A 13,778-nucleotide genomic window follows, 5' to 3' on the forward strand; every position below is an offset into this window, starting at 1 on the left:
CACCTACTTCACAAACCATGAGATTAAAAATTATGAAAGGTCTTTACTTTCAAACCAGAAAGCACTATTCACATATACACACGTACACACACACACACGCGCACACACAGATTTTTAGATTTTAAAACAAAGACCAAAACCCGTGATGCAACAAATCACAGGCAACAAACCAGGATGAGATCCCATTCTTCCTGAGAAAGACAAGGGATCCTTCAGTTTTCTTTAAGTCTGTGAAGCCTGATGATGCCAGGGAGGGAGGGAGAGACCAGGCTGAAGCTTGGTTCAAACTAAAGAGCATCTAGTGGAGCTTCCATCCCTCAGCATCTCTCAGAAATCCAAGCATAGCGAGCTGTCTAGTGGTGGCACCAGGCTACCTCCTCTTTCCTTTCTTAATTTTTCACTTTCTCTCTTTGCCTCTCCTCATTTCACCTCTTTTATTCTCACTCTTCCTTATCACTTTGGTTTCCTAGTATCTCCTAATATCAAAGTGTTTCATCCATGTCTCCACCCACTGCCCTCCCCCCCAAAAAAAAGAAAGAAAGAAAAAGATCAGCTTCTGGGAAAATGCCTAAAAACACAATTTCTATGCTCCTAGTGAAAACAACAACAAAAAAAAAAACCACACCAAGCACTCTCTTCCTTCTTCTGAAAAAGCAGAGGACATTCCCCCTTTATTGAACTCTCCTTTTGGAGGGTCACATGGGCTGTAGGGCACAGTGTTTCAAAGAGTCAGATATGGAGAGAACCAAAGTTTGATCCTGGTGGTGAAACCTTGGGCAAGTCACTTAGCCTTTCTGGGCTTCATGCTCCACCCCTGAAACACAGATGTAGTACTTAGTACCTACTTCACAGAGTTGTTGTGAGAACTGAATGAATTCACATCTCTAAAGTACTTAGAAGCCTATCCATAGTGAGTATTCAAAAAATAAGAGCTGATATTATTATCGCTATTATTTATTTAGAATTAGACAATCCTTGTTTCTACTGTATGAGTTGAGTAATTTGGCTCCATGTAGTTTGATATGTTACAGAGGCGCATAAAAATGTCTCTTTGGGGGAAGAAAGAGAATAGTTAATATATTGTACATGATGGCATTTCCTTCAGATATTTTTACTAAAAAAAAAATTACATACTTCTGCTTTTGCTTTTCTTAAACCAACAGCATACGAGGCAGCACAGAGCCAGCCACGAGACCCCTGAGCACAGGGAAGCAGCCAGTATGATCGTGGGCCTCTCGGATGGAGTTGCAGGTAAGACAGCAAACAGCCTGGAGCGAGCTGTAAAATTGACCCCTGTTAAAAAAAAAAACCAAAAATAACAAAATAGTAACAATAGCATATTAATAAGATGCTAATATAAAATACTGTGGAAAAGATATGGTTACAATAGTACCTGGCACATAGTTGATTCAATAAATATTTATTGAATTAGATGATTCAATACATGAGTCAATAATAAATCCAAGACTCATATTTCTAAAGAATTTCAAGATTCCAACAATGATATATGATTGTTCTTTCCACTTCTGTCCATTATGATGGGGAATTCTTCCAATGCTGTCCTATTTTCGACCTTTTTTCTCCACCAGTGCAAAGCTGTAGCTTCACTCTCATGTTCCACTAATTAGAACAGAAGCACTCTGGACTCCAGATTGCGTGAAACTACTTGCTATGACATATGTATCTCATTTCAAATACAACCTGTAACACATCAAAACAAGGGCACAGGGACTCCTACTATGGAACCAAGAGAATTTCTAAGGTCCATAAGAATTCTGTTATCTGGAAAACTAGGGGTAGAGCAGGGATAGATGGATAGAGTCACCGTGGCTATGGACGAAGGGGCAGAATGGCCGTTCCCTTCAGGGAGGACATCTTTCTAAGAACTCGTCTCAAACTCCTCCCTGTTTTGTAGACTGAAAAATTTGGTTCTCACTCCATTAGTGTTTTTGAAGCAAGGTAGAAAAGAATCTAAAAAAGCAAGAAAACAAAGCAAACAAACAAACAAACCCTGTCTATACACACAAAAACCTGTACACACGTGTTTGTAGCACCTCAATAACCACCCAAACCTGGAAACAATCCAAATGTTCTTCAACAGATGAATGAATAAACCAACTGTGTTTTTTTCAGGCAATGGAGTATGACTCAGCCAAAGAGAGAAAGAGAAAAAGAAAAAGGAGTGGGGAAGAGGATGAGGGAGAGAGGGAAGGAGGATGGAGGGAGGGAGGGAGGGAGGAAACTATTAATAACCTGTAACTACTGAGATGAACATCCAAAGCATTATGCTGAGTGAGGAAAGCCCATCTCTAAGGGGTATACATAATATGATTCCATTCATATGACGTTTTAGAAAAGACAAAATTATACAGATGGAGAACAGATCAGTGGTTGCAGGGATTAGTGGGAGGATGTGAGGACAGAGGAACAGCATAAGGGAGACTTCTGGGAAATGTTCTGCATCCTGACTGTGGGGGTGATTGCATGAATCTATATATATCTTTGAATTCATAAAATGACCCCCTAAAAAATCATCATTTTTACTGTATGTTATTTCAAAAAATAAAAATTTTAAAACTTTGCCTATAATTTTGGGAATGATAGATATGTTCATCATCTTAACTGTGGGGATGGTTTCATGGAAGTATAGATTCATCAAAGTTTATCTAACTGTATGCTTTAAATATGTATAGCTTATCATATGTCAATTATATCTCAAGACAAAAATTTAAAGTCAAAAAAAAAAAAAACACTTGCCTGTGATCCTAAGTTAGCTATAACCAGTATTTTTGAATAGGTCGTTCAAAACAAACAAACCCCAAATCTCTGCTTTCATCTGAATAATTCAGGCAAAAGCAGAGCTTGTATTTTCTCTACTCAAGGAAACACCGTGTTTTCTTTGCTGTGCTTTCCTTGGGCTGAACCTGACAATTTGATTCGAAGTCACAGTTAGAGCTCCAGTCTCTTGACTCCTGGCTGACTCGGTCCCAAAGCTACTATAACAAAATTATCTAGAAATGCTTCTCCTGTGGGTACATCTTATCCTTGAGCCATATTTGGCTTGTTTGTTATCAATTAGTTGCTTTTTATGGACAACTGAATAAGCTAACTCTAGCCCAGAGACAGGGGTATGGATTTTACTAGGGATTTACAGAATTAAGAACAAAATTCTTTATTCTTTTATCCATTTTCCAATAACTGCTCAGTGATTGTTTACTTCACCACGTGGATAAGTTACTGTTCTCATTCTTAAGATATTTACAAGCCAATAAATGAAATAAAATACACATACAAATATTTTCCATACAAATCAGAATGTGACCCATGCCACCAGAATAATGCAAATCAATTGCCTTGGAAGGTTATTTTCTAGGAATATGATTGGGGAAAGCTTCCCAGAGGAGAGAGTACCTAGATGGGGATCTGCAGGTTGAGCAAATAAAGACAGAAAAGAGAAAAAAAGCAATCGATGTTGAAAAAAGTACTGCCAGGAGATACTAGGAATCAGTGCAGGAAAGCATGTGAGGCAAACTTTGGCGGGCATTAAATGGCAAAAGCCAAAAGGCCCTTGACAACATTCTGAAGGCTATGAGGTGTCACAGATGGAAAAACTCTGACCTGAGAAGTGGCATGAGCCCCCTGTGATATAGAAGATCAAGCCATGGAAGTGTTTAGAACACAAATAATGACAGAGAGGCTGAAGTCAGGCCTGAGGTTTATAAGCCTGGAGCAGTAACCTGAGTCTAAGGGTGAAGACCACCAGTTTTTAAATATTTTTAGCAGCAGAACATTATTTAAATGTAATCTTAGGCAGAATCTCAGTATACCCACTTATTCATAAACAAATATTTATTTGTTTTTTTTTTTTTTTTAACACCCTGAGGATGTAATGCTGAACTAAGCAGAATTCCTGTCCGTCCTGGGACTTAGGTTCTAATGGGGGACAGAGCAGGCAGGCAATAGACAAACAAGCAAATACACAGATACTCTGACGCTAGAGAGTGATGAGTGCCATGCAGAAGTCAGAGGATGGCTGGAGAGGGGAGCAGGGTTGAGACTGTGGTGTGGACAGAGTGAGGCAGAAAAGGGCTCTCTGAGGAGGTTACATTTGAAAAGAAACCTGGGTGAGCTGGTGAGCGAGCCATGAGAAGTTAGGGAGGAGGAATATTCCAGACTCGGAAACGGCCACTGCAGTTGAGTTTTTCTGGGTTGGGTGGCAGGGTGCATCCTGTCTCAACCCAGCGGCCCTGGAGAACCCCCTAAGAGTCCCATGGCTCCAGGAAATGGTTAGAGAAACCAGAGCCTAGACCATGGTAATGACAATGCATGTGGAAAGGTTGGGTGGGAAGTCGGTAGAACAAACTTAACAGACACTCTGCCCTCTTGACAGTGTCTCAGGAAGTTCAGAAACAGATAAATGAGCTGGATTAGCCCACATGTTATAAAGACTTATGAGGATTCCATACATACTTGGCTAGACTTATGTAACTTCTCAGTTCCTCAACTTCTATATTTCCAAAATAGCATAGCGATTATAGTCAATGATACTGTATAATAAACTTCAAAGTTGCTAAGAGACTAGGTCTTAATTGTTCTCACCACAAAAAAGAATGATAATTATGTGATGTGATAATTATGCGATGCGATATAGGTGTTAGCTAACACTACAGGGATAATCATATGGCAATATATAAATATATCAAACCACCATGCTGTACACCTTAAACTTATACAGTGTTATGTCAATTGTATCTCAGTAGAAAATAAATTATATATATGTATATGTATATATATATACATATACATATATCTTTAATGAACTAAGTCCTTAATTATAAGTCTTTGGTGTATCTACGGAGCTGAAGAAATGTATGTCTTTGTATGCAGTGATCAATGAAACATTGATTAAAGTGACATCTATTTCCACTTAAAAACATAAAGACATGGACAATGTTGGAAACTTTAGAAAGACAGATTGCCAACTTCCATGATCTAAATATAATCAGGAATCACATCTGCCATTATCTGCCATCTCTGGGCATTAAGCAGATGTTGAATTCTGTCCTTTTTCTTCAGTTTTAAGAAAAATAAATAAATAATGAGACAAAAAAATACTAAAATAGGAATAATGATGTGTTCCTCTCTCTAAGGGAGAAGAGGGAAAATAATGAAAATGACTGCAAGTCTTCTGCTTGATTCAGGGATGAAGCAAAAATTACAGTCCCATGAATCAAGGCTTGTCACAGCTGTTCTTTTGGAGCTTACTAAAAAGGAGAAATGTCATTGAGTGGCCTAGCAACGTGAGGATGAGAGCTGCTTTCCCAAATAATTCCAGCCTTAGACACTGATACACCTGGAAACGAGGAGTCCCTCTCAGGATCTGCACTGGTAATGAACAGGTGGCTATGGGGTCACAGAAGTGCAGGCCTTCTGATGTTTTCTATTTCTCCTCCATCTTTTCTCTTCTCACTTAAACAGAGCCTCACCTCATAGAGTCAGTCTTGAAAATTACGAAGAATAATTTAAGGAAAATTCTAAAGGAAAACTTCTCAAGACGATTCCTCATTTAGGGGACTTTACAAGCTGAAGGTGGAAATTAAAGGAAGCAGTAGTCCAGTAAATGTGAACACCAGGGCCAGCTCACAATCACACTGTCACCGAGAAGCTGCTGTCTACACTATAGTTTACATCCGGTTGTATAACTTATGCCTTAAAGTAAACTGGATGAAGTATTTAGTCTTAGTTAGCCACTGAGGAAACTGGAGGGCAATGGTCTTTTAAATATGCAGCAAATCGGGACCAAAGGATCCAGCTCTGCATGTGTTACCCTTAAAAATACATCCTTGGCAATCCCATGGTCAAGGCGCTGAACATTCTCCATGAATCTGTGCTTACATCAGGACAACGTCTTAGGTATTATAAGAATAGGTGCCCTATGCAATTAATACTACTACCTGACCCCAGATGGTATTCCCTTTGTGAAGAAAAATTGTCCAAAACTTGGAACTGAGAGAAAAATAATGATTACAGATCTTAACAATATCACACTGGAGCATTTTCAAACAAGCCCATCCAAGGTTTATCAAATTCTCTGGAACACACTTTTGTTTGACTTAATATTCAATATTTAGGGGTCCAGTCTTGTGAATTTGTAGAAGATTGGTAAGCTGCAAGTGATTTTCATCCAGTAAGAATGAAAGTGATATTTGTAGACATGCAACTCAAAGATTAGAGTTTGATTGCCCTGTATCCAATTTAGCAAACTGATTTCAAAGCAGTCCTTTCCAGGCTATAAACCTTGCCATCCTCCTGGTTCCCTCATTAAAGAGTAAAGTAACTTGTTGACAAGTACTCATTATAAATTTTCATGAGAGCCATATTTTTAACTTTTTGAAAAGTATACTGGTGGTTTGAATTTAAGTTTCATGAAGGAGAACTAATACCTGGCCTTAATTAAATATTTGTTGTTGGGCTTCAGACACCTCACATCAAAACATTTAATTTCCTTTGCCATTTCCAATATCTAAGCAGTTTAAATCCACTCATGATTGTTCTAGTGTATTTTTTAAAACTTTGCATTATCACAGCTGTGCATTAACTACTTTCCACAACTGCATGTCTTAAGTACCAGACTAATTTCCCTGACTCAAATTAATAACTGATTATAATTATCTACCTTTCAGTTCAAACGTGATGTTAGTATTTTTAGAACTCTTTCAGATGCTCTCTTAGGGGAGGAGGGTTTTTTTCTGGTAAATTACAATATTTAGATAACTTTTTTCAGGTGGTAATTCTGTGTCTCTATCAGAGTTCAATCCTTTATAAAAAGGATGTCCAAAACTGGACTCTCTCTACTCCTCTGTAGGGTGCAGCCTGGACTCTACCCATCATGGAAATGGGAGAGTAGTATTTTTCATAAGCTCATCTGGCTTTGAAGTTTAAGTAACATATTATTTACTACAAAGTTATTGAATAGTATTACACTCTAATAAAGCAAAATTTGTCAAGAATACTTCCGAAGGGAGAAGGTTTCTCTTTAATGTTTTGTCAAGAAGAACTGGATCATATAAGCAATTTACACACACCTTATACCTACCCTTCTAAAGTACCAAGATTTTGAGTGGGTATAGTCACCATTTTAAAGGTGGGGGTGGGGCAGTGGATGAGGAGAGCAGGACTGAAAGATAAGATTTCATAATACTTGATATCCCAGGACTCTCCTTCTTATAAATTAAAATTCTTAAATTAATACCCAACCAAGTTCCATCAGATGTCATAGAAAAAAAATAGAACATTCAAAGTAAATTTTAATAACTAGAGGAAAATGTACTTTTGGATTCTTACCATGATTCTCATGAGGCTTGATTCCTACATGTGTTCTTGCTTCTCACACCTTAATGATACAACCAAGGGGATTTTTTTCTCTAAACTACAATGACTTCTTATTCATGATAGAAGCTAGTCCCATTATAAAGGAGAAGGAGTTATATATATATTTTTAAAAAGGAACAGATAATAAAAACACACTGTGCTGGAATTACCTGGAGGGAAAGTGACAGTAAAAATAAAGTGCCAATTTGACCCAGAGATCAAAACTGCCAAGTTGGAGAACCTCACATAACCATCTTGAGTTTCTGCCTGAGTACATCCTGCAAATAAACACAAAACCAAAAAGTGAATGTTAGTTACCTACACAAGAGCGATTTCTTCAAGTCTTCCCTGTAGAGAGGCAAATGGACAGTATGGGAAAAAAAATTTAATTGAAGAGGTTACTAAATCCATCAGGCTTCTCTTAGACAAATCTTGGAACTAAATAATCCAAGATAGAATAATAACAACAAAAGCCAACATATATTGAAAGCTTACTATGCCAGACGTTGTGCTTTATATTCATCATTGTACATAAACTACACAACCCTATAAAATATACTATTACCAATATTCTAGAGATTAAGAAATAGACTCAGGAAAGGTTAAATTACGTGGTGAGAGGGTTATAGCTCACTTCTGCCTGTTTTCAAAGTTTGTATTCTTAGCTCTTATTATATACTGAATATTTAAATGTCTCTCAAGAAAGAAAGTCTATTCTCTTTCTAGGTGGTCAGTTTCTAGGCTCTGCCTCTCTTCTATTCAAGGGATCTGTGGTTTATGCGGTGACAGAGTTAGGCCAATAGATCAGGACCACAGCAATGCATCAAATCAGGAGTGATAAAAGCTACCCTGTTCAGCAACTTGGATCGTCTGGGCTATGGTTTCCCTGAATAAAATGCAAAAAGGAAAGCTGACATCTTCTAACAATAGGCCATCCATTTATAAAGTAAAAGAAGGAAACTTAGCTCTGGATCCCATTCACAATGCCTTTAATTAGTCTTCTGACTCCACTATCCTCAAATTACTTTGTTAATTAACAGCTGCTCCATTTCACTCTGGAAATGTCACTATGATTGGTATGATGGACAATGAGATAGGAGAGTGGTCCTAAAGTTTAAAAATTGGTTTGAGATCTTTAAGGCTGAAAGGTATCATAAAGATAGAATATGCATAGTGTTCTGTTTCTCAATTCAATTGCTCAATCCTTTTTGGGAAAACATTGTCTTTCTTCATCAATTTTTCAGAGCTAACTAAAATTTCCATTTTCAGAAACATCTTTTCCTTCATCTCTTCAGAGTCCCGAAATAAATAAAATGCCCAGAAAAAATGGAAATAAATAAGCCAAGACTGAAATAAATGATAGGCACCAAGACAAATGCCATTTATACTCTTTAAAACCTATATGCATCAAAATTATGGTCAATAAACTCTTGCAAACAGTGAACTGCAGAGTACAGATGTTCAACATGAAATCATTTGCTACAGTTTTCCCTTTGACAAACGTTCTTATTGTTCCCATCTTTGGAGGAATACAAAGCAGCATTTAATTCAAATGTGTCCGGCGAGCACAGTGAGTCTGCCTCATAGAACAGCCGCCAAACTGCCTAATGGAAAGTACTTTAGCTCCAAATCGGTTTGCTTTTGTGTTAAATACAAGCTTGCCTCAGAGATCTCTACAAAGATTCCCATATATATCTACGATATTCTCAGCTTTGAAGCATATGTGCCCCAAAGCTGAGGCAGTTTGCTGCCAAGTACAGTACATGACTCCGGGGTTCATCATATCTCTGGAATGGTAATTGTAAAATAGACAAATGTCATTGACAGGCTCCCTGATCAAGCTGGTCCTGGCTGAGGGAACCTGGGAGGAGATGGGGTGTTGGGCTTCACATAAGATTGAAGCTGATGACATGCTTTATCAGGGAATGCTACTTGAATGTGATTCTGTAGGGCATAGGGTTTCTAAAATACTTTTCACCCCCAAAACGATCCCTCTTACCCTTAGCTATCCACACTAGCAAAGTGTTACATCATTAATGTTGAGAGTTTATTTTTTTAGTATTAAGAACACATTTTTTCTACAACTAGGATCTATAGCTAAATATCAAAGGATCTGAAGGACCCTAAAATAATTGTCTTTGCATATATAAACCCATTTTTTGTTATAACCTCTTGTTTTTTTGAACTGAAGAGGATTTACTGAGACAAAAGAACATGAAGTTAAACTGCAGAACAAAAGATTTAGGCTAGACATATAGACCGGGTTTTGTTGTTGTTAATTTATTTTTCTGCAGGAAATACTTAGAATAAGTTAGGCAATCCATGCCAAATGGTTTTGCTTCCATTCTTTCTGAAGTTAAGGAGAAATATTTCATGATGGCTTCAAGAGATACTTTCAATCATTGAAATAGGGTGTTTGGTGATGTGGGCATTCTACAAAGAAAATGACACCAGATTTTTTTCCTATTTCATGACACTCACACACACGCACAAAAACGTGTGCATATAAGATGACCTCAGCCCGTTCTTCATACGCTCTCATTGAATCTCCCAAAGAGAACAACGGTGAATATACTGATCCAGGGGAGTCAGTTGGCTAGAGCATGAGTTGGTGTTAATGGAGGAAAATAACAAACGGTTTCACGCCTCTTTCATCTTGCATGATCCAATATGATTCTAAGCTAGACAGTGATGATATCCTTGGGATAACTGAGAGGAAACCAATGACAAATGGGGGGAGTATGTGTCAGGAGTGGGGCACAGTAAAGTATGGAGGCTGAGTAAGGTATAGTAGAGGAGTAGGTATGGGATACGATAAGGTATGGAGTGTGAGTAAGGAACTGGGTATGGGTAATGTATGCAGTATGGCAAGGTACATATTTTATAGGAGGCATGTGAATGAGCTTAGACTCAAAGCCAGGGTAGAGCAAGAAGTAACTGGAAGAGGGCAGACAGCAGAAGCAAGAAGAACTACAATCCTGCAGCCTGTGGAACAAAAACCACATTCACAGAAAGGTAGACAAGACGAAAAGGCAGAGGGCTATGTACCAGATAAAGGAACAAGATAAAACCCCAGAAAAACAACTAAATGAAGTGGAGATAGGCAACCTTCCAGAAAAAGGATTCAGAATAATGATAGTGAAGATGATCCAGGACCTCAGAAAAAGAATGGAGGCAAAGATCAAGAAGATGCAAGAGATGTTTAACAAAGACCTAGAAGAATTAAAGAACAAACAAACAGAGATGAACAATACAATAGCTGAAATGAAAAATACACTAGAAGGAATCAATAGCAGAATAACTGAGGCAGAAGAACAGATAAGTGACCTGGAAGACAGAATAGTGGAATTCACTGCTGCTGAACAGAATAAAGAAAAAAGAATTAAAAGAAATGAAGACAGCCTAAAGACCTCTGGGACAACATTAAACACAACATTCGCATTACAGGGGTCCTAGAAGGAGAAGAGAGAGAAAAAGGACCCAAGAAAATAATTGAAGAGATTATAGTCGAAAACTTCCCTAACATGGGAAAGGAAATAGCCACCCACGTCCAGGAAGTGCAAAGAGTCCCATACAGGAAAAACCCAAGGAGAAACACGCAGAGACATATAATAATCAAATTGGCAAAAATTAAAGACAAAGAAAAATTATTGAAAGCAGCAAGGGAAAAATGACAAATAATATACAAGGGAACTCCCATAAGGTTAACAGCTGATTTCTCAGCAGAAACTCTACAAGCCAGAAGGGAGCGGCATGATATACTTAAAGTGATGAAAGGGACGAACCTACAACCAAGATTACTCTACGCAGCAAGGATCACATTCAGATTTGATGGAGAAATCAAAAGCTTTACAGAAAAGTAAAAGCTAAGAGAACTCAGCACCACCAAACCAGCTCTACAACAAAGGCTAAAGGAACTTCTCTAAGTGGAAAACACAAGAGAAGGAAAGGACCTACAATAACAAATCCAAAACAATTAAGAAAATGGTAATAGGAACACACATATTGATAATTACCTTAAACGTGAATGGATTAAATGCTCCAACCAAAAGACACAGGCTCGCTGAACGGAGACAAAAACAAGACCCATATATATGCTGTCTACAAGAGACCCACTTCAGACCTAGAGACACATACAGACTGAAAGTGAGGGGATGGAAAAAGATATTCTATGCAAATGGAAATCAAAAGAAAGCTGGAGTAGCAATACTCATATCAGATAAAATAGACTTTAAAATAAAGAATGTTGCAAGAGACAAGGAAGGAGACTACATAATGATCAAGGGATCAATCCAAGAATAAGATATAACAATTGTATATATATATATACCCAACATAGGAGCACCTCAATACATAAGGCAACTGCTAACAGCTATAAAAGAAGAAATTGACAGTAACACAATAAAAGTGGGAGACTTTAACACCTCACTTGCACCAATGGACAGATCATCCAAACAGAAAATTATAAGGAAACACAAGCTTTAAATGACACAGTAGACCAGAGATTTAATTGATACTTATGGGACATTACATCCAAAATCGGCAGATTACACTTTCTTCTCAAGTGCACACGGAACCTTCTCCAGGATAGATCACATCTTGAGTCACAAGTCAAGCCTCGGTAAATATAAGAAAATTGAAATCATATCAAGCATCTTTTCTGACCACAGCACTATGAGATTAGAAATAAATTACAGGGAAAAAAATGTTAAAACACAAACACATGGAGGCTAAACAATATGTTACTAAAAAACCAAAACATCACTGAAGAAATCAAAGAGGAAATAGAAAATACCTAGAGACAGATGACAATGGAAACACAATGATCCAAAACCTATGGGATGCAGCAAAAGCAGTTCTAAGAGGGGAGTTTATAGCAATACAAGCCTACCTCAAGAAACAAGAAACATCTCAAATAAACAATCTAACCTTACACCTAAAATGGACTAGAAAAGAAGAACAAACAAAACCCAAAGATAGTAGAAGGAAAGAAATCATAAAGATCAGAGCAGAAATAAATGAAATAGAAACAAACAAAATAATAGCAAAGATCAATAAAACTGAGAGCTGATTCTTTGAGAAGATAAACAAAATTGATAAACCATTACCCAGACTCATCAAGAAAAAGAGGGAGAGGACTCAAATCAATAAAATTAGAAATGGAAAAGGAGAAGTTACAACAGACACTGCAGAAATACAAAGCATCCTAAGACACTACTACAAGCAACTCTATGCCAATAAAATGGACAACCTGAAAGAAATAGACAAATTCTTAGAAAGGTATAACCTTCCAAGTCTGAACCAGGAAAAAATAGAAAATACGAGCAGACCAATCACAAGTAATGAAATTGAAACTGATATTAAAAATCTTCCAACAAACAAAAGCCCAAGACCAGATGGCTTCACAGGCGAATTCTATCAAACATTTAGAGAAGAGTTAACACCCATCCTTCTCAAACTCTTCCAAAAAATTGCAGAGGGAGGAACACTCTCAAACTCATTCTATGAGGGCACCATCACCCTGATACCAAAACCAGACAAAGATACTACAAAGAAAGAAAATTACAGACCAATATCACTGATGAATATAGATGCAGAAATGCTCAACAAAATACTAGCAAGCAGAATCCAACAACACATTAAAAGGATCATACACCATGATCAAGTGGGATTTATCCCAGGGATGCAAGGATTCTTCAATGTACACAAATCAATCAATGTGATAAACCATATTAACAAACTGAAGAATAAAAACCATATGATCATCTCAATAAGATGCAGAAAAAGCTTGTGACAAAATTCAACACCCATTTATGATAAAAACTCTCCAGAAAGTGGGCATAGCGGGAACCTACCTCAACATAATAAAGGCCATATACGACAAACCCACAGCAAACATCATTCTCAATGGTGAAAAACTGAAAGCATTTCCTCTAAGATCAGGAACAAGACAAGGACGTCCACCCTCGCCACTATTATTCAACATAGTTTTGGAAGTTTTAGCCACAGCAATCAGACAAGAAAAAGAAATAAAAGGAATCCAAATCGGAAAAGAAGAAGTAAAACTGTCACTGTTTGCAGACGACATGATACCATACATAGAGAATCCTAAAAATGCCGTCGGAAAACTACTAGAGCTAATCAATGAATTTGGTAAAGTTTCAGGATACAAAATTAATGCACAGAAATCTCTTGCATTCCTATACATTAACAACAAAAATCAGAAAGCGAAATTAAGGAAACAATCCCATTCACTACTGCAACAAAAGGAAAAAAATATCTAGGAATAAACCTACCTAAGGAGACAAAAGACCTGTATGCAGAAAACTATAAGACACTGATGAAAGAAATCAAAGATAACACAAACAGATGCAGAGATATACCATGTTCTTTGATTGGAAGAATCA

The 13,778-nt window shown here is 37.4% G+C and overlaps 1 protein-coding gene across 1 annotated transcript in view; it reads right to left on the bottom strand.

The window, feature by feature from the left end:
• PKHD1 (PKHD1 ciliary IPT domain containing fibrocystin/polyductin) overlaps positions 1 to 13,778 on the bottom strand; it is a 426,555-nt gene that overhangs the window by 13,272 nt on the left and 399,505 nt on the right. Inside the window, exons 63-64 of the mRNA XM_030870494.2 lie at positions 7,542 to 7,649; positions 1,135 to 1,293 (exon numbers count right to left, since the gene is read on the bottom strand). Of these exons, the coding sequence (XP_030726354.2) occupies positions 1,135 to 1,293; positions 7,542 to 7,649 (267 nt within the window). The remainder of the gene's footprint in view (positions 1 to 1,134; positions 1,294 to 7,541; positions 7,650 to 13,778) is intronic.

Source organism: Globicephala melas, chromosome 11, assembly GCF_963455315.2.
Source record: "Globicephala melas chromosome 11, mGloMel1.2, whole genome shotgun sequence".
In the NCBI taxonomy this organism is placed as follows: Eukaryota; Metazoa; Chordata; class Mammalia; order Artiodactyla; family Delphinidae; genus Globicephala; species Globicephala melas.